General features: G+C 34.6%; 1 protein-coding gene across 3 annotated transcripts in view; it reads left to right on the top strand.

The window, feature by feature from the left end:
• LOC145683982 (uncharacterized) overlaps positions 1–21,618 on the top strand; it is a 78,170-nt gene extending 56,552 nt beyond the window's left edge. For 2 of the 3 annotated variants that reach the window (XM_081755732.1, XM_081755733.1), the window contains exons 5-6: positions 18,867–19,028; positions 21,118–21,618. In XM_081755732.1, the coding sequence (XP_081611858.1) occupies positions 18,867–19,028; positions 21,118–21,572 (617 nt within the window). In that variant the 3' untranslated portion in view covers positions 21,573–21,618. The remainder of the gene's footprint in view (positions 1–18,866; positions 19,029–21,117) is intronic. The other variant, XM_081755735.1, reaches the window with a different exon arrangement.
• Positions 21,619–21,856: the final 238 nt, after the last annotated feature.

Genomic DNA, 21,856 nt, shown 5'->3' with positions numbered 1-21,856 from the left:
TGTGACGATTTGTGTCCGACTGCCACAAAGAAAAGTGAGATGAAATTGGTTTCTCTCCTTTTTTTTTTTTTTTTTCATTTTTAATGAAAATGAAGGTGTGCGACTGTGTGTGACGCAACCTGATGTGAAATCTTATCTCCTCCTCTCCCCTAGGCCCTAGAACACAAAGAGTATATAGACTACCCAATGTTAGTAGAACCCATCTTTTCAGTAAATGCGCATTTCATCTATTTTTAGTATCAGCCTAGGCATCTACTCATGCTTCGTAAGCTAACTAACTCTATAGCTTATGGAACCCGGAGGTTCAATGCCGCGTTCACAAAAGCTCTCCATTCACTTCTATCCTTAGCCAACTGGATCCAGTTTCTACTTTGCATTCCTATTTTTGCGAGGTCTATCTTAATATTGTCTTCCCATCTGCGCCTAGGTCTTCCTAATGGTCGTTTTCCGATTGGTCTTACCGCTAACACTTTGAAAGCGTTCCTACTTTCTACCATCCTGGCTATATGTCCTGCCCACCTAAGCCTCCTGGACTTGATGACCTTAACAATGTTTGGTAAGCCGTATGATTTATGTAGTTCCTCGTTATGAAATTTTCACCATTCCTCATTCCCGTTCCTCTTGGATCCGAATATTCGTCTGAGTATTTTGTTTTCAAATACTTTAAGTCTATGTTCTTCCCTCCGAGTAAGCTACCATGTTTCGAAACCATACCGAATAACAGGCATGATTATCGTTTTATAAGCTTCAAATTCCTCAACAGAATTCGCGACGACAAGAGATTTTGAACTGAATAATAACACGAATTCCCTGTTTTAGTCGATATTTAATTTCTTCGTGAAAATGATTTTCCTCTCTTAATATTGATCCTAGATTGTTGAAAGTATCCACTTTATCAAAAGTATTATTTAATACTTTAACGCATTCATAATTTGCCATGTTACGGTCCCGACGCACTTCCATGTATTTAGTTTTCTCTGCATTTATTTCTATTGTTCTCATATCATCCCTTATTAAATTTACATCATAAGCGTACGCATAACCAGGTGAACTCCGTCCAACTCTAGGCCCTGGTTGCTATCTTTGATTTTCCTTACAGCGTATTCCAGGGCAAAGTTGAATAATAGTGGCGACAACGCATCTCCTTGTTTCAGGCCATTCTCGACGTGAAAGCTCGTGGCAAAAAAAAAAAAAAAAAAAAAAAAAAAAAAAAAAAAAAATCCTACCCGGACTTTACTTTGGAATTCATTTAAACATGCCTTAATTAATCTAATTAGCTTTTTCGGTATTCCAAATTCTGTAAGAACGTTGTACAATATTTCTCTCCTAACCGAGTTGTAAGCCTTTCTAAAATCAATAAATAGTTGATGTACCGGGCTACTGTATTCCCACTTCTTTTCGAGTATTTGGCGAGTGGTAAATATTTGGTCGATAGTTGATCGATTTCGTCTCTATCCGCACTGATAATCTCCAATAATTTTATCTGCGTATGGGGTCAATCTTGCTAATAGAATGTTTGAAAGGATTTTATAGGATGTTGACAGAAGAGAGATGCCTCGGTAATTATTACAATCAGTTGTGTCGCCTTTCTTGTGAATTGGAAAATGATTGATTCTTTCCACTCTTGTGGCAATTCTTCCTTGTTGTAGATAAGGAGGATGAGTTTGTCTATCTTGTTCCACAATTTTTCGCCTCCAGGTAAAATGAACTCAGCTGGAATTTCGTCTACACCCGGAGATTTCTGTTTCTTTAATTTCTTTATAGCGATTTCTACTTCTATTTGGTTGGGTTCTGGAATCAACAATTCTGCGGTACGTATTTCCCTTTCTCCCCGCGCATTAGTTTTTTGCTGCGTTTAACAAATCGTCAAAGAAATCTTTCCATCTATTTAAAATGCTATCTGTATCACTGATAACTGTTCCATCAGCTTTCTTTAATATAAGCACGAGGTTGATAGCCTTTCTTGAATTCGTTGATTCTTTATACATGCCCCGAATGTTTTTATTTTTACCAGTGTGCGAATTGCAAAATTTTCCCAGGGGGGGATGAATTTCACCCATATGCGCACCCAGTCCTCACACACACACACACACACACACACATATATATATATATATATATATATATATATATATATATACTAACAAGTACAAAACAGTTGAGATGTGAGATCTTTCATAAATTTTCACTCAAGTAATATTTAGGTCAGCTACGCAAAGTAAGAATTGTTTTCTTTTTCTTTTGAGAGAGGATGCTTCGTAAGCAAAGAAAAGAATTCAATTGCTGGAATATTTTTCTCCATAATCTTAAGGTTACATCTGTTAACTAAAGAGTATATGACTACGTCAGTTTTCTGTAACGATTCCTGTAATGTTATTGAGATTATCATCATTTTGCTCAAATACGAACGCGTGTCAAGTTAGACCAACCACCAACACCAAAACGACCGGAACATATCTCACAATTATGGGCTATTTATGGGCTAATTAGTTGCTCTAATCCCAATTTTTGGGCTCCTACTGTTTAGCGGGAAATCGGATTCAAAGTGGGCGAGTCCAGCTTGATATCAAGCTAGAACCCCCCATATGGTTAGAATGGTCCGATCGAAAAAATTCAAACGCCAGAATTATGGGCTATTTATGGGCTAATTAGTTGCTCTAATCCCAATTTTTGGGCTCCTACTGTTTAGCGGGAAATCGGATTCAAAGTGGGCGAGTCCAGCTTGATATCAAGCTAGAACCCCCCATATGGTTAGAATGGTCCGATCGAAAAAATTCAAACGCCAGAATTATGGGCTATTTATGGGCTAATTAGTTGCTCTAATCCCAATTTTTGGGCTCCTACTGTTTAGCGGGAAATCGGATTCAAAGTGGGCGAGTCCAGCTTGATATCAAGCTAGAACCCCCCATATGGTTAGAATGGTCCGATCGAAAAAATTCAAACGCCAGAATTATGGGCTATTTATGGGCTAATTAGTTGCTCTAATCCCAATTTTTGGGCTCCTACTGTTTAGCGGGAAATCGGATTCAAAGTGGGCGAGTCCAGCTTGATATCAAGCTAGAACCCCCCATATGGTTAGAATGGTCCGATCGAAAAAATTCAAACGCCAGAATTATGGGCTATTTATGGGCTAATTAGTTGCTCTAATCCCAATTTTTGGGCTCCTACTGTTTAGCGGGAAATCGGATTCAAAGTGGGCGAGTCCAGCTTGATATCAAGCTAGAACCCCCCATATGGTTAGAATGGTCCGATCGAAAAAATTCAAACGCCAGAATTATGGGCTATTTATGGGCTAATTAGTTGCTCTAATCCCAATTTTTGGGCTCCTACTGTTTAGCGGGAAATCGGATTCAAAATGGGCGAGTCCAGCTTGATATCAAGCTAGAACCCCCCATATGGTTAGAATGGTCCGATCGAAAAAATTCAAACGCCAGAATTATGGGCTATTTATGGGCTAATTAGTTGCTCTGATCCCAATTTTTGGGCTCCTACCGTTTAGCGGGAAATCGGATTCAAAATGGGCGAGTCTACCTTGATATCAAGCTAGAACCTCCCATACGGTTACGGTTAGAATGGTCCGATCGAAAAAATTCAAACGCCAGAATTATGGGCCATTTATGGGCTAATTAGTTGCTTTAATCCCAATTTTTGGGCTCCTACCGTTTAGCGGGAAATCAGATTCAAAATGGACAAGTCTAGCTTGATATCAAGCTAGAACCTCCCATACGGTTACGGTTAGAATGGTCCGATCGAAAAAATTCAAACGCCAGAATTATGGGCTATTTATAGACTACTTTTTACTTTAATCCCAATTTTTGGGCTCCTGTTGTTTAGTAGGAAATCGGATTTAAAATGGGCGAGTCTAACTTGATATCAAGCTAGAAGACCCAATATGGTTACGGTTAAAATGGTCCCACCGAAAAAATTCAAACGCCAGAATTATGGGCTATTTATAGACTACTTATTTACTTTAATCCCAATTTTTGGGCTCCTATTGTTTAGTAGGAAATCGGATTTAAAATGGGCGAGTCTAACTTGATATCAAGCTAGAAGACCCAATATGGTTACGGTTAAAATGGTCCCACCGAAAAAATTCAAACGCCAGAATTATGGGCTATTTATAGACTACTTATTTACTTTAATCCCAATTTTTGGGCTCCTATTGTTTAGTAGGAAATCGGATTTAAAATGGGCGAGTCTAACTTGATATCAAGCTAGAAGACCCAATATGGTTACGGTTAGAATGGTCCGATCAAAAAAATTCAAACGCCATAATTATGGGCTATTAATGGGCTAATTAGTTGTTTTAATCCCAATTTTTAGGCTCCTACTCTTTAGCGGGAAATCAGATTCAAAATGGGCAAGTCTAATTTGATATCAAGCCAGAAACCCCATGTAGTTAGGGTTAGAATGGTCCGATCGAAAAAATTCAAACGCCAGAATTATGGGTTATTTATGGGTTAATGTGTTGCTGTTATTCTATTTCTTGGATCCTAATGTTTAGCGGGAATTCGGAAACAAAACAGGCGAGTCTAGCTTGACATCAAGCTAGAATCTCCGATTCGGTAACAATGGTCCGATCCAAAAAACTCAAACACCGGAATTATGGGCTATTTTTGGGTTAAGTAGTGCTCTAATTTCGAGTTTGGGGCTGCTACAGTTTAGCAGGAGTTCTTCATCAAATTGTGGGATTTGGCTTAACTTCTAGCTATAAACCTAGTGCTATAAATAATCAAATAATTAAAATGCCGGAATTATGGTTTATTTGTTTTCTAATTAGTTCCTCTAATGTCGATTTTAGTTCTTCTATCGTTCGCAAGAAATCTCATGCAAGATTGGTATTGATTTCTAGATAACGTGGGATGATAGTTGCAAAGTTGCAGTGAGAAAACGTCGATATCTATTAACTGAGAATTGATTTTTTTTGCATTCTCCGCGAATGCAAATATATATCTCTACTAGTAAATTTATGAAATGTCTTTTCACGTTTATATGTTCAGTATGTTTGGAAGCAAGTAGTGAATATATAGAATTTATATGGTGAAATATCATATTGTTTTTTTAAATATTTTTTTAGTTTATAGGAAATGCCTCTTCATCGTTGCTGGGGCCCGCAATGGCACAGCGGTAGAATGCCGATAAAACCCAAGTACATGGTGTTTGTCAACCACAAAGATCAATTGGCGCGATCTGGGATCGAACCAGGAATCACACGCACAAGAGGTAAACGCTCTTCCACTGTGCCACTGCGGCCCCCAGCAACGGCAAAGAGGCATTTTTTTAGAAAAAAAATTGATTTAAAAAATAATGATATTTCACTATATAAAAAATTCTATATATACACTATTTACTTCAAAACGTAATGAACATAAACACGTGAAAAAAGAATTCATGGATTTACTAGTAGAGATATAGATTTACATTTGCGGAGAGTGCAAATAAATCAATTTTCAGTTAATAAACATCGATGTTTTCTCACTGCAACTTTGAAAGTATCATCCCAACTTATCTAAAAATCAATACCAATCTTGCTTGAGATTTCTTGCTAAGATAGAGGAAAAAACTCGACATTAGAGCAACAATTTAGCAATACAAATAACCCATAGTTCCGACGTTTTAATTCTTTTGATCGGAGTGTTATATCCTAAGGTTTATAGCAAGAAGTTAAGCCAAATCTCACAATTTGATAAGGAATTCCTGCTAAAATGTAGCAGACCCAAACTCGGAATTACAGTATCAATTAGAACATAAATAGCCCATATTTCTGACGTTTGATTTTCTTCGATTCGAGATGTCTAACCTTATGGAGAGTTTTTACTTGATGTCAAACTAGACTCGCAGAATTTGATTCCGATCAAAAATTGGGATTAGAACAACTAATTAGCCAATAAATAGCCGATAATTCTGCAGTTTGAATTTTTTCGATTGGACCATTTTAACCGTATTGGGGATTCTAGCTCGATATCAAGCTGGACTCGCCCACTTTGAATCCGATTTCCCCCTAAACAGTAGGAGCCCAAAAATTGGGATTAGAGCAACTAATTAGCCCATAAATAGCCCATAATTCTGGCGTTTGAATTTTTTCGATCGGACCATTCTAACCATATGGGGGGTTCTAGCTTGATATCAAGCTGGACTCGCCCACTTTGAATCCGATTTCCCGCTAAACAGTAGGAGCCCAAAAATTGGGTTTAGAGCAACTAATTAGCCCATAAATAGCCCATAATTCTGGCGTTTGAAATTTTTCGATCGGACCATTCTAACCATATGGGGGGTTCTAGGTTGATATCAAGCTGGACTCGCCCACTTTGAATCCGATTTCCCGCTAAACAGTAGGAGCCCAAAAATTGGGATTAGAGCAACTAATTAGCCCATAAATAGCCCATAATTCTGAGATATGTTCCGGTCGTTTTGGTGTTGGTGGTTGGTCTAACTTGACACGCGTCAAATACGAGTATTGTTGAGTCAAACATAATTGGTATTCTTTCTTCATAGTTTTGGGGAAGTCATTATTTATATTATTATATTATTATAAAACAATTTTAACGTTGATCTTTCTGGATAACTAATTAGAAACATGCCAATTATAAATATGCATGTATTCAGATTTCAGAATGTGTTCACGGCAGTGATATGTAATACTGATATGTACTACTACTTCATCTACATCGCCTAATATATAATATACTCTACAACAGGTTCACCTCAGAAATCAGATTCATCCACCGTAATATGAGTTTCATCTCCCTTCTCTAGAATAAGCCTCAAACCTGCACATCACTCAATGTTGAAGACAACGAATGGCGTATTTAGGATTTTGTTTCGAGGGGCTATGTTCAACACAAGGAAGGAAGTGGGCAGTTGCCCATCTGAGTTTGAGAATTAAATATATTTTAATTTATGCATAAATTGAAGTTATAATGGCAAGAATTGCAGACCGATAAATCCTATATGATATGATACAAACATTTAGAAGTGAATCTAACCCTTTATTCTATTTACACAAGAAAAAGGAAGCATCCTCTTGGCCTTCCGAATTTTTCGGGCTAATTATTCCCCCCGTTTTGGTTTTCTTTAATTCAAACATTTCCTTCTTTTAAAAATAACTAACCGATATAATTTTTCCTTTGTTATAATAACCAAAATTCTGTCGTGTTGATATCCGCACAAGTTGGTGTGGAACACCAGTTTCGCTTATCAACTCCTCTTAGTTTTGGTGTTAATGATGACGGTCGACTTGAATCACAACTGACAACGGTCGATAAAGTATGATAAGCGAAATGAAAGAAAGTAATATCAAGAAAAAGAAACAGAAAAGTAGAAAGGACGAAAGAAAGAACAAAAGGACGCAGTTCTTACATGCAATGAAATTTGACAAATACAGTATTATTTCTGAACAAAAAGCATAAAAAAATGGAAAGTCAATGACATTCTTAGACATGGTAAGAAGGATTATTTTTGTGCGTGGAATGCGAAAAACAAACAAATTTATCTCGGGGGGAGCTTGAGCCCAGTCCGATAACCCCCTAAATACGCCACTGAAGACAATTCTGCTCCCTTATCCTTCACAGCATTGTTTTTTAACTTCATAAATTTTTTGAACATCCCTTATATATATATATATATATATATATATATATATATATATATATATATATATATATATATATATATATATATATATATATATATATATATATATATATATATATATATATATATATATATATATATGGGAACGGTCTTACCCGTCCCCCCCAATGTTGAAGACAGATTTGCGCCGATGGTCAAGAGTATTGTCTTGAAATATTCTTCGAGACGAGACGAGACCGGTCTATCATTTTCGAGACGAGTTTTCTCTATTTTTAGTTTTTGGTAGAACTTTTTACAAAATTTAAAGTATTCAATTATATACAAGAATTTCATATATATCTTTATTTTTGAAATATCCTCCGTTTTCCACTCTCCGTCAATTATTACTTCATAAAATTGATGAATATTATTTACAACCTTTTAGTTGATATTATTTCTAAAATTCAATTAAATATACACGCATACTTGCATAATTTACCTTTGAGCTCCTCAAACATAGAATATTAGTACGGTAACTAAACATACACTAATGCTACCATAGGGTGACTCTCAGAGAGAGGTGGACAATGAATTAGTTTCGATGTGAAGTTGCAACCGATCACACATTACCCTTTAATGAACCATCAAAAATTTCCGAGGCTAGTATTTGCCAGGGGTATGGGAGCAACGCCTGAAATATGAAATGCGAGGTCGTTGCCCGCGAAAATGAGGGTGTAAGACATATAAAATCTTCACATGTGAGTCAGAAGCAAAGGCGTATTCCAAGAGAAACGAATCAGTCATTTAACCTTACCATTTCCGATTTTCATTATACTTTCCACAGGACGATTCCTCATGTCATAAAAAATGCATTTTTCCCAGATTTTGATAATTACTCCATAATCTGAAACAATGTTTCTTTCTAAACAAGTATTTTTAGTTACACAGTTACGAAGAATGATTCCTGAAAGTTTCATTAACAAATTGGAAATAATGAAATCTTTGAGTTTTACGTCCCACGGTTATGCCGGTTAGGCTAAAGGAGACGGTTATGATGAGTAATGAATGAAATGGTGGAATGAAGAAAGTGGAAGGAAACTGGAGAACCCCGAGAAAACCCACGCACACGATGTTTGTCCACCACAAAGTTTACTTGGCGGGGGCTGGGATCGAACCTGGGACCCCAAGCACCAGAGGTGAACGCTCTACCACTGAGCCACCGCAGCCCCCATTAACAAATTGCAAATTATCAGCTAAAGTCTTTTTTTTTTTTTTGGTTGATTAGGAGTAAATGTCAATGCAATCCGAGCTAAAGAGTGGTAATGGGAAGAAAGTTCCCAGATGGATGAAGCAGAGGCTGAAACATAGCACCTTGATAGAAATTTTATTATTATTATTATTATTATTATTATTATTATTATTATTATTATTATTATTATTAATAATAATAATAATAATAATAATAATAATAATAATAATAATAATAATAATAATAATAATAATAGTGTATGTTCAAATATTACGTAATCAGGTTAGGGGGTGTCTGGAATTTGATTACTTTTGATTACAAGGGAAGAGTATGGGTATAAGAGCTGATTAAGTAATTACAAAAATTTAAATTAAATTTAAGATTTGTACTATTCAGCCCTATGATTTCAAGCACGTACAGTCGCCAACTCTGCTTGTGAGTCATCAAAAAATCAGAAAACTTCTAAACATTGCATTATACCTATATTTTAGAACAGTTTTGAAAATATAGTTTTGAAATAAGCAAATCGTGTCTGGGAAGGGGAGTCGCTATACCTGTGAACTGTAATCTTATAATTTTGATAATTCAGTTAAAATATAAAATTAAAATGAATGACTTTCAAAATTCTAGCTTCAGATGCTGGTTTTAGGATTAACTAAGTCATATCGGACTTCCGAAGAGAAACATCAAAGCAATTTATCGATCGTGTCTATAGCGACAACTTCCAGTCTCGGGCCCTCTTCAGTTTATTAGAAATAGGAAAATGAGTGAGACAGAAGAAGGTAGGAGAGAAGAAGGAGAAAAGGAGGAAAAGAAGAAAGGTAGAAGGAGTTAGAGGAGAAGGAATTGCTGGATAAATATGGAAATATTGTGAAGGAACTCGGATTAGTTATTAAAAGGTAATTTATATTTGAAACTTACTACTTGAGGATCAATTCTGAAGTGATCCGGAAGAGACACTTGTTCTCTCATATGACCCAGACCTAGATCCAGGCAACTACGTAAGTGGGAGTTGCCCTGACCCAGCCCAGGTGACGAGAAGTTTTAATTTAATCGTTTATCTGTTAATTCCAAAAGTTACATAATCTTTATCCAGTATCTGAATTCCCATAGTGGAGATCGACCACACATTTGAATCAGCCAGGGAAAAAATTTTAAAGTAATGTATATATTTTCCACAAATAGAAGTTTTGTTATTTCTGAAAAGACCGTCATTATTCTGGCTCATACTGTTATTTTGGCTTTTCTCTCAGAGCCGATTTAGAGTAATTTTAGGTAATCTTTCATAACCTCCACTATGCACTAAAACATATATTATTACACATATATTGCAAATACTATCATAGTAAATCAATATTAATGCTACCATTTAAAACTAAACTTTGTCATTCATTCACGCACACTCACATACATACAGGACAGCGTATTGGAATGGGTAATAATAATTTCTTAAAATAAACTATCTAACTACAATTTGGTGAACTTTATTACATCTATTTTTGAATTAGACACAAATTGTTATGAACATGAAATCACCATACATATGAATGTATCAATCCACATATGAAATTGAACAATAACATTGTGATGATATGTATATTTAAATATATACTGTATATGAACAGAAAGATAAAATAAAATATATATATATATATATATATATATATATATATATATATATATATATATATATATATATATATATATATATATATATATATATCTTTTGGGAAATATGATACGAACTAAGAAATAAATTTATAGTTTACAGAATCATAAACGAATAAAAAGAAAAGGGAAAGAAAAAACTTTATATAAGGATTTCAATGAGTCTTTATCTCATATATGGAAATTTTGAGTAAATTTACGATTCCTGTCTCGTAGTTCAAGATGAGTGTTAATATCACATAAAATATCAAACCAATCTTTTACGGTGTCCATATATATTTTACTTTACTTTATTTTCGGATACACGCATCAGATTAGATTACTAGCCGTAACCGACACTTATGAATACCTTTCTCACTTTAAGATTACAAGAGCAAAGTTTTATTTCTATTATCACTGCGACTACTTTACTTCTCAGGTCATTCCAATTATTAACTAGTTCCTTGACCAGGTTTAAATCACTATCACCCTATACTTTTAAACACATACACTTTGGTAGTTTTATTTATGCCACTTGTAAGGACATGATAATTTTTCAGGTCCAGAAGAGATCTTTTCTTTTTTTCTTCTCTTCAGTTTCGAGGATTCGTATATGAGAGAGGGACTTAAGATGTAATATTGCAGAAGGATTCCAGGCTTAGAAGCTTCGAAGTAGATTTGTTGATAAATTAGGGTTTCGAGTATGACCTGTCTTAATTCCATGCTACACGCAATTTAGATGATGACAGAAAAGGTTAACAATTACATATATTATTTAATAATGTTTCAGACCTTCAAGGAAATTATTTAACATGCGGCGGTAATTTAAATTTACATATTATGTACATAATCTACATAAAATCTACTTGTCGGGTGATCTGAATTATGGCAACCACTGACTGTTCGATGTACGTACTGAGACCCTTCACATGTATTTATTTACTGAATTCAATGTTATACATTTCACTTTAAACTCATATTTATATTTCACACATATTCATATCTCAATACATATACTCAATAAATATTTAAACTTTCGAATTAACGACCCCGACAAATAATTTTCTTCTTGGGTTGCAACACTTTACATAATGAAAAAAATCCGACATATCACAAATTTAAATAATTACGCACGCATAACGATAAATTTCATATTCTACTTGAAACAGGAGACATTTAGTGTGCGAGGCAGCCGCGTAAAACACAAAATATGTATAAATATATGACTGAAATGTTAATACTACTTTTGGGCCCCAAACAAATACAACAACATTCACATTTAGGATGCCCAATGGAAAAGAAAATAGAAATAACCGATAGTTCAACAGAGAAAAACTAAACGGACGATAATGAATGAAACGAACGAAAGTAAAACATAATAGTATACCGAACCATCACTTACATCTGCAGTGGGCTAAAAGAAATGTGATGGAAAACGGTCCCTTGATGGAAAAAAGTCCCTGAAAAAAGCTAGGACACTAAAACTACAAAGATAAGTGGTCGAATTTAGACATACAACAATCCACAGCCAAATATACTTTTTATGCCGAAAAAAGTGGCCTACTAAAATGCGTAGCCTAAAATAAATATCTCCAAACCCACAGCTAGTCCGTGCCCTCAATGGAATTTTCATAAAGACAAAGGCTTTAGGGAAATTCTACTCACTGTAATCCGGTTGAGACTTTGGAGACTCCGGCAGTACCGGGAAGTCGGTGTGATTTCTTAATTGAGGATTTCTAAATGAAAAGAAATTCAACCCCTCAAAAACTGAGAAGAGTTTCGAGTAAAGTATAGAAAACTAGACTAAAGTCAATAACAAAAAAATCTAACAGGGATTTACCAAAATTAAAAAAAATAAATAAACTAAATTTTGTACTAGTAAGTTGCAGGTTTAGAAAAAATAGTTTCTTTGAAAAAGAACAAAACATGTGTTTAAAACATGAAAAAGATGTTCAAAATGTTTTTAATATGTTTTAAAACACGAACGAAAAAAACATGTTTTAAACATTTTGAACATTTTGAAACATATTTCAAAATTGTGTAATAACTAATTTGTTAAGAGCTTTTACTCTTTACTTCCAACCAGTATTACAGATTCATCCTGTATATATTGATTAGTGCAATATTGATAACAAATAAAATCGTTTTACTAAAAACGGCTTTTATAGTTTTTTAAAATTAATTTTTATTGGCCACTTGTTGTTCAAGATGATTTTCGAAAAAATATTAAATATTTTCGTAGTACACTGGTGATAATGCACCTTAATATACCAAATTTCGTTTTTGTAGCACCAGCGGTTTTGGAAATGACTTTTGTGTGTCCACATCGCATTTCCGTATTTCCGTAAGCTGTCACTGATAACGCACCTTTTTTATATCATTTATTTTGTGTAACACCAGTGGTTTGCAAAATGACTTTTGAATGACCATTGGAACATGACCATTGGAATATGACATGTTTTACTGTATTTGGCTCAAATAATTGTATTGTTATTGAAATTGTACACACATGTACATAATTTTTACTCAATTGATCACCTGAAGGTGGGTGAAATTTTAGTTTCAGAGATTTGATTGCTATTTCGAATTACTGATGCAATAAATTAATTTTAAAATAATAAATTTTCGAAAAGTGATATTTCAAGCACACTTCATGTTTGCTAACTTTGGAATATTTTCTGCAAGCCTGTGTATTGGTTGTTGTTTAAATCAATAATTGTACTAAAGAAAAACAATATTTGGGACATTCAGAGCATAATGGATCCAAATTTATTTTCAATAATGTTCAGTTTTGCTCAGCAAATGAATGCTGTTTCAAAACGTAATATCTTCACCGTCAAGAGTCCGAAATAAATGAAACTAAAACCACGTGAAAGGGCGTGAGCTAGTTTCATATGACAGTCGTTAGGCAGGGGCGTCAGTGCGGGAAGGAAGGCAGCCGCGCCCACCTCCAGTCTGAATTTCAGATTTTGGGGGCAGTAAGGCAGATTTAGAAACTTTTTGGTAAGCAAAGTCCAACAGAACAAGTTTGAAGTCCTTACACCGAATAAATACGGAAGAAATATAGATGAACTGGAAATTGCTTACACACAATTTTCAAAATTTTAAGCAGACCCGAAACTCGAAAGTAGAGTCACGTTTGGAATCCTTGGGTCAAAAAGAAAAAAAAATACAAAAGAGCAATATAAGCCTATTGCTTCTTGCGGTCAATGGAAATGGATTTTAGCTGATCAAACCGTATTTATTAGGTGTAAGGACTTGAATTTTTTGTTGGACTTTGCTCAGCAAAAATTTTCTAAATCTGCATTACTGTCTCAAAATTTGAAATTCAGGGTAGGCGGTAGGAGGGCGGATGACCTCTAAACGGTCGCTTCTCTCTAGCGGTAACCATAACTCTAGATTGCACCTTGTCACGTAGTTTTCTCTTTCTTTTCTGATTCGTGGTTGCGATTATATGGAGTTTTCCATCGGTGTATTCTTTTTGACACACCCTGCATTTATTTAATGTAATTATGCATCATTGACTATGCCATTTGCTTGACTTATTAATATTTCTCACGCTGCAGCGTACACAATATCTTAATTTATGAGCAGGGAGGAAGAAATTAGTCCTCCTGCTCCCCCGTTCTAGAAACGTCCTTGTCCAGAGGTTGTTCTATGAAACTCTAGCCAACACTACACCTTTTCATGTGGTTTTAGGATAATTTATTTCGGACTCTTCGCTACGAAGATACTATGTTTGCTGAGCAAAAATGAACCTTTTTGAAAATGGACTTGGATCCTTGTGCACTGAACAACCCGTATCTAAAAATACTTTTAAAAAAATCTAAGTTGGAGCCAAATTTATCCTGCAACCCAAGTTTGTTCGAAACGTATAAAATTAGTTTCTTCGGTTTACTTGAAATGATGTCCTTTTTTCTTCCCGTAAAACTCATGTTAAACGATTCCAAGTTGTACGAAGACTCAGAACCAACATATACTGTATGTATTAAAGAATGCCTGCAATATTTTAATTTCAGAACCAGAATTTAGTAAAGAGCCTTTTGTTTTCTGAATACAAAACAAAAACTTGTTTCAATGATGTTTTTTTAATTTATTGTTTAATATCATTTCTACAAGTAGTTCAACCTTCGACTACAACACTTTCTCGCAAGTTAACTGATAAGCATTTAAACAATACAATAAACGATAAAGAAACAAAGAAAAAAAGAGACGAAATAAATTGTGGATCACCACATCGACCTATTTAACCCGAGAAATCAAAGCATTCACACGGGAACAGTGTTGCCACAGACCTAGCTCTGAAATGGGCTGAAAAATAGTACTAAATTGAAACAAAAAGGGCTGAATTCACTATTTTATCACAGTGTAATAACAGCGTCTTTATAACATGAAACTAAAAGAAGTTAAGTTCTAGAACATTCCACCCCCTTTTGCCAAGAGTCTAAACCAAGAAATTGCTCTGTTTCAAAACTACTTTTTAAAAACTTCCAAATAGGAAGATCCTGAACAATTGTGGAAGTAGATTAAACTTTTCTCCCACGTGGGAAGTATAACAGAGGCCGCAAATTAAAAGGGAAAAGAGTTATCATCTTCGGTATGTATTGTAAGGAAATCAAACGCGCCTCTATTTCGAAGTGATCAATAGACCAAAACGGTATTATGGTCATATATGAGAAAAATATATTAAAAAAAGGTACAAATCAATCAATCATTCATGAGATGTCGGAAAAGTCTTACTGACACTTTTGAAAATATGAGAAGTATCTGTTAAATGGTGTTGAATTGGATATAATTGTACCACTTTTTTCACCAAAGGGGCTGAAAATGCCAGCGTAGTACCAACGGGCCGATGAAGGGCTAAATTCGGTAATTGTACCAAGTGTGGCAACACTGTACAGGAAAAAAATAGTCGTCTGAACGGGATAACTTTTTGGTAATTTTGTTTCTCTGGCAGATTTTTTTACAAAAATAAAATAAAATAAAAATAAACATATGTTTAAAACAAGTCTTAAAAATACACGTGTTTAAAACAAAATGTTTAAAACGTATATAAAATTTGTTTTAAACAAAATAAATTGTTTAAAACAAGTTTTAATCGTTTGTTTTAAACATTTTGTTTTAAAGAAAACAACCCTGGTAAGTTGTCTGCCAAATCTTACTAGTAGCTACAAATCCGCAAGGGTGCCACCTTGAGGTTTTAACCAATTTCAAACACTATGTACTAGAAATAAAGAAGTGAAAATTCATGGGTATTGGGGTTTAGACTTCTTGATACGGTATTGCAAGATTCTACTGTGATAGATTTACTAGATTATTTGCTCCTATCCACTTCATCACCTCTACGACAATAATGAACTTGGTTTAGTCGGGTGACATGGAAAAAAAAATTCAAAGTTGCAGAATATTGTCATAGGTGCAAGCCAAGCGCATATATTTAAACTGTACCGATTCTTCAAACAGCTATTCTGTTACGTGATTAACTGCGAAATATTCGGGATCATTTGCTATATGCCTATTGTTTGTATTGTCATACCGGTTGATCAATTAACTGGTATATTTACCATGAAATGTCGAACCACCAAGTGAGAATACCATCTATCATTTTTTACGTATCACACTACCCTCATATAAAATCCTAAAGTGATAATCGATAATCAATGCATCAAAAATTTATCATTATATATATATATATATATATATATATATATATATATATATATACAATCAATGCCTTGTAGCAAACTTTACCACTACGCACATACACATGGGCGTCCTAATATTTATTCATACTCTCTACTATACACCTTTATATATTAATACTATTATCATTACTTACTTATTCGGTTATATATTTACTTTTCTCTACGACGTCGATTTATTTTCAGACACCCTATATTTTCTCAATAAGCCCGAGACTGCTCAAAGCAGTCTGAATAATAATATTTAAAAAATCAGCAAATTATCATAAAACATTGACTAACACGTGTGATTTTATATGAACTGACTATGGAGTTTTTTCATAACAAACTGCACTATATTTCACTTCAGGGCTTCGAGTTTATTTTGTACGCAATGATAATTCAATGTTCTGAATAGCATGCAACTATATATCAGAAAACGTCAACAATGCAATACCTCACAGAAGCAAATGATAGAGAGAATTCGTAAATGTAGCCTGACAACAAAAATAATGCCATATAGTTAAAACTTCGAGTGGAAACGCGAAATTTATTATTATTAATATTTTCACTACTAGATTATATAAATGATCGTGCTTTTTCAGAAAGATAGTTTACGATGTGATTCATCCAGAAGTCCATTCTTATGGGCCTAAACTAATATTGACAGCAAAAAAGGGGTCATTTTCGTATTGACCAGATCACTAGGTATTTGAGTAACAGAACACTAGCAGCGGATAATACTTAACTCGGACGCGGTGGCGCTAGTAATATGAAAACAGCCTGTGCATAATTAAATATTCTTTGCACTACTGTTATCGTTTTAACTATTAGTCATGTACTATGTAATTACGGTACGGAATTACTATAAAATTTTCATTATGGAGTAACGCACTTATTATGACGGACCAAAGAGATAAATAAACAACAACACACTATCCATCGACAAATATATCATACTTTCACTCGCACCTTACTCCTAAAATCTGCATACTCAAATACGCACATGCACATTACATTCCACATACCCAAGAAAGCAAATACTAATACATATAACTATACATACTAATGCATATTATCACACCACTCAACTATATATGAATCGAACAGGATTATTGAATTTCAGCATATCTACAATCGGCTCTATGAACTGAGAAGGGAAAATGAAATAATCAGAGCCAAGTAGCCCTTCTACAAACTAAATCATGTTTTCAATCACTAGTAATGAAAAGAAAGATAGGTCCCTTTCCTAAGGGGAAAAGGACCCTCACGAAAATTCATTTAATTCCTTTTTGTTGGAAGCAGTGATCAATTTTGGAATAAGTAGGAGTTCCTGTTCTGACTTACTCTGACATTATGAAATTTAATTTTACTATAGACAAACCCGCAACTACCGCCATGTTAACACACACAAAAAAAATCACATTTACAACATGCACAAACAAAGCTATATAAGGACAGGCGTATCGACCCTAACAGAAAATTTAGAAGGTGGGGTTATCAAAGGAAAACACTAATCTTCAAAACTGTTTTCAAAATCACACATTAGATGGATCCTGTCCATTACTCTTTACGTTCATGAACATGGCGTCGATTTAGTTTAAGTCCATTATCTCACTGAGTTTCTAACTTGTTTAATACAAAAATCGTATATTCTTGGGACTCTTTCTGCTCCCTATGGATTTTTTTATATTAAAACTGCTTTTACTTTAGTTTTGCAGCTTCTCCCGTAAAAAATTCAAATTTGCCAAGAGCCGAGTTAACGAGGTCTAGCATCTCACTGGTTTCAAGTAGAGAATGACAAAAATCGCGCCTTAATATGATAGCGTCGGAAATAGTCCCAATCAGAACAAAGGGTTTTGGCGGCGGAAAATTATAAAACGAATGAAAAATAGCAAGAACTGGATAAAACCGGATCTTGGGAGGATATGGGCAATTCAAAGGGGCGAAGAGGTGTTAAATTACTCTGCCAAAAATCAGATTGTGGATAATTTTAAGAATTTCTGTCCAATTGCGGGCCTATGTTTTCGTATGGCATTAAGATGATAATTTCAATACTCATCCATTCGAAATGCCCATATACAGTACTTATAATAAAATAATGTATAAATAAAGATATTCTCCAAAACATAATTCCTATTCAATTATTCAAAGCTTCCACATTAATTTCATTACCTGCCGAAAACATGAAAAAAAAAAAAGAATTTTAAAGGACCATAGCTCCAAAATTATGGGCCCTATCGTAGTCGGGTCAAGACTTATTTAGGAACTAATATACATGCTATCCAAAAATACATGTTTCAGAATCCTGAGGTACTCACACAACAATTTTTATAGAGGGAGTTAGGCTACGGGCATATAACTTGAAGTACTCACCAACAACCTGGGTGGGTGTTTACGTTACATGCGGGTGTAAACCGGCATTAAATAAAATTAATTCCAGAAACGTTTGTCCTTACTCTGTGCAGTCTTCTTTGCTTCCAAGCTGCTGCGACTCAACAACTCTACTAATTGAGTCAAGCGCTGTCAAGTGGAGGAATTCGTAACTGTACTATTTTCTTTGTACTTCTTTTTCTTCTTCTCTGTACTACTTTTCTTTGTACTTTTAAACCGTAGGCAGTATATTTCGATGTTTTCATCAGAAAAATGCGCAAATATTACTCAGTTACTCTTAACTTCTATATTTTTCAACTTTATATATGTTTGTATACTTACAGACTCTTATCCACATCTATGTGCCGTGTTATCTTCAATGTGCTTTCTATGTTGGTGTCTAACTGTTTGTTTTCCAATTGGAGAGAACCCGCAAAAACGGATCAAGATGTTGACAAGATTAAATATGGCTGTAGTGAGATTTATTTTTATACATACGTCCATTGGTAAGTTCACTCAAGTAATTGCTCAAATTATTTGTTTCTAGTAACAAGTATCACTGTTTAATACTTTATAATTTAATTGTAAGTTTTATATTTAAAAAAATAACAACTTACATGTGTGAGCTGTAAATGAAATCATCATTATCATAAGTATTCTACCATTATTGACAAATCAGTTGCCGCAACTGAGAAGCTTCCATGGTCTTCAGCTAACCTCTTCGTCTTCAGGTACATTTTTTTATCTTATCTTTTAAGCGCTTACCAAGAATTATTCCTACACCATTATGACCGTCCTTTTCATTACCTACGTGAAACATTCTATATCCTTCGCTATTCAACACCCCATTACCTTCCCATCTAACTACATAAACTTTTAATAAATCTAATTATTTTGTTTCATTTCAAGAGTTTCTAACTTACTTCCCTATAACATGGTACGTTCCATATCCCTATCATAAACATTTTGCTCTTGCTTGTCTTTCTTTATCTATCTTCTCCACACTATTACTTTTTCGTCCAGTACCGTAGTCCTTCGCAAGACTTTCCCTGCCAGAGATCCGAATGGGGGATATTTTACCTTCGGAACTTTCTTTTGAACTGCGAAACGCTATTATACACGTGTTCTCTTTCTACTGTCAGAAAATCAGGGAAAAATAGAGTGGTGGTTTCCCGTTCCCTTCCACCCCGCAATATCTCAGCTACTAAAGTCACTCTGACCGCCACTGGGACTAATGTCCAAGTTGCCGTACCAATCACTATGATTTCCACCAACTTTGCTACTGGAGAACTGCTGTCTTCTCTCAGAACACTCTTCGTCTGGTTACTCCATTTAGACCAATTCGGAAGGTTGGCCCTTCTGGTTGTGAACTACTGCTGACAGAGCTCTAAAGTTCACTGTACACGATAACCTCCCACACGATTCATAAGTGTCTTCGTAAAGGTTGTTATCTGGGAGGGGTAAATGAAGTCCTGCCAGCATAATATAGACATGTTATTGAACCTACGAAAGTTGATCAATATATCGAAAATACAAATGATTAAAATACAAAAAAATATTAAAGTATCGACTAGTGATATTTTTGATATCGATACTTGAAAGTATCGCTCGATGTATCAAAGTATTGCAGAGACGTAACCACAGAATCTTACTGCCTGACATTTTCATTCACTTGTTTTTATTTACTGAAAATCTAGACAAACTTCACCGCGAATCAACAGAAATTAACTTGCGAAGAAAGACTCGACACATTGTTTGAAAACATACGAAGATCTCGACGAACAATTCTATAATTTTGTTTTTCTTTTGTGTATAACAATAATGGCAAAGTTTTTAAAGGGGAATCAAAGAAAGAAACTTTAGACAGGCCAATATATTTGTAATTTACTAAAAACGAGAAAGGTACATTTTACAAAATTCTTGTAATAGTAAGTCCTGTTAATGATTGACGTTTCTCATAATCTGATTCGAACTGGGGTACACTGATTCTCAGAAGTGAAGTTAAAAACTCATATTCAGTCTATTACCTAACAAAATCCTTTCCTGTAACCCTACTCTTATTTTCATTCGCCAGATTAGGAATCATGCCGCGGGCCGACAAGAATCTTCCAGGGGCTGTATCTGATCTGCAGGCCATAGTTTGCTCATCACTCGTATATAATTCTCTGTCCTTTTCTTTGTTTCTTGTTCAGTTTAGCATAATCATTTCCTAATTAATCTTTTTAGTTTCTCGATATCATTGTGAAAATCATCATGAAAATGGTCGAGAAATTTTTAAATGATGGAAAAGTCGAGAATCATCACAGAGTAAGGCATGTACAGTGATGATGCCTTGAGAGAAGTTACATCGTTAAAAATAAATTTTACCACTACAAGCTAAGGGAAGAAAGAACTGTATAAAAGAATTAGCACTCGAGGTAAAGTTTCTTTCGTTAGCTTGCAGCTACAGATATAATTTGTCTTAAGAGCCGTCACTGGTTAGTAACATCATTCTCGATTGGTTTGTTCTGTTTCTGCAATTATGAATATTTGTGTTTCTTAGACCGTGAAGTTACTACTTTAAAATATAATTTCATGTTCTCTCTTTCTTTGCAGTCTCTAGAGTGCTCATATTCATCTTACTCCGTTATGGTTTTGGAACAATTATGGCTATTGTGTTCTGGGTACACTTCATTCTCATTGTTATCCTTCTTAGTCTAGACGAAGAGATCAGACTATATAAAAACGAAGTTCTGAATATTATAACGAAGGCAGGATTAACGTTAATGTTTTGCTTCGTGTATGTTGAACCATTCCGACTATTTTCATGGGCAAGATCTGTTCGTCAACATATGATACTGTTAGTAGAGAATGCTAGTTTGGGGTTTATATGTTTCTACATTATGTATTTAAAAGTTGGAACCTCTAAAAGAGAAGAATTGGTTAAGTGCATTATAATTTACTATCTTTTATCCTTTGTGATTAGCATATTAGCACTTATTATTTACAAGAAGTGTGAGATAAGATCTGCGAAATCAATGTCTGTTAACGTAACAACAATAAAAATTTGAAGTTCATTGATTCCTTGTAACTAAAATACGTTCTTTTTAAACTTGAACGATTTTTTAACATCACTGTTGTCTACGTGATGTTCCTAATTCTAATTCTCAACTTTTTCCCTATTCCAGCTTTTAACTTCGTTTCTGAGTCACAGAGAAAAAGAATTACCAGTCCTACTCTTATTCTTTTGGTTTAGTGATCTCAACTAACTACGTTAGGATATTCGATTCCCGGCGGGAGCTCATGTGGTTCGGATTCCACGTTAATCAGTAGGTCCACATCTCATATAGCCTCG

Source organism: Thermobia domestica, chromosome 4 (genome assembly GCF_964235325.1).
Source record: "Thermobia domestica chromosome 4, izTheDome1.hap1.1, whole genome shotgun sequence".
In the NCBI taxonomy this organism is placed as follows: Eukaryota; Metazoa; Arthropoda; class Insecta; order Zygentoma; family Lepismatidae; genus Thermobia; species Thermobia domestica.
The sequence above is the reverse complement of the archived record's forward strand: the minus strand, read 5'-3'. Positions and strand labels throughout refer to the sequence as shown.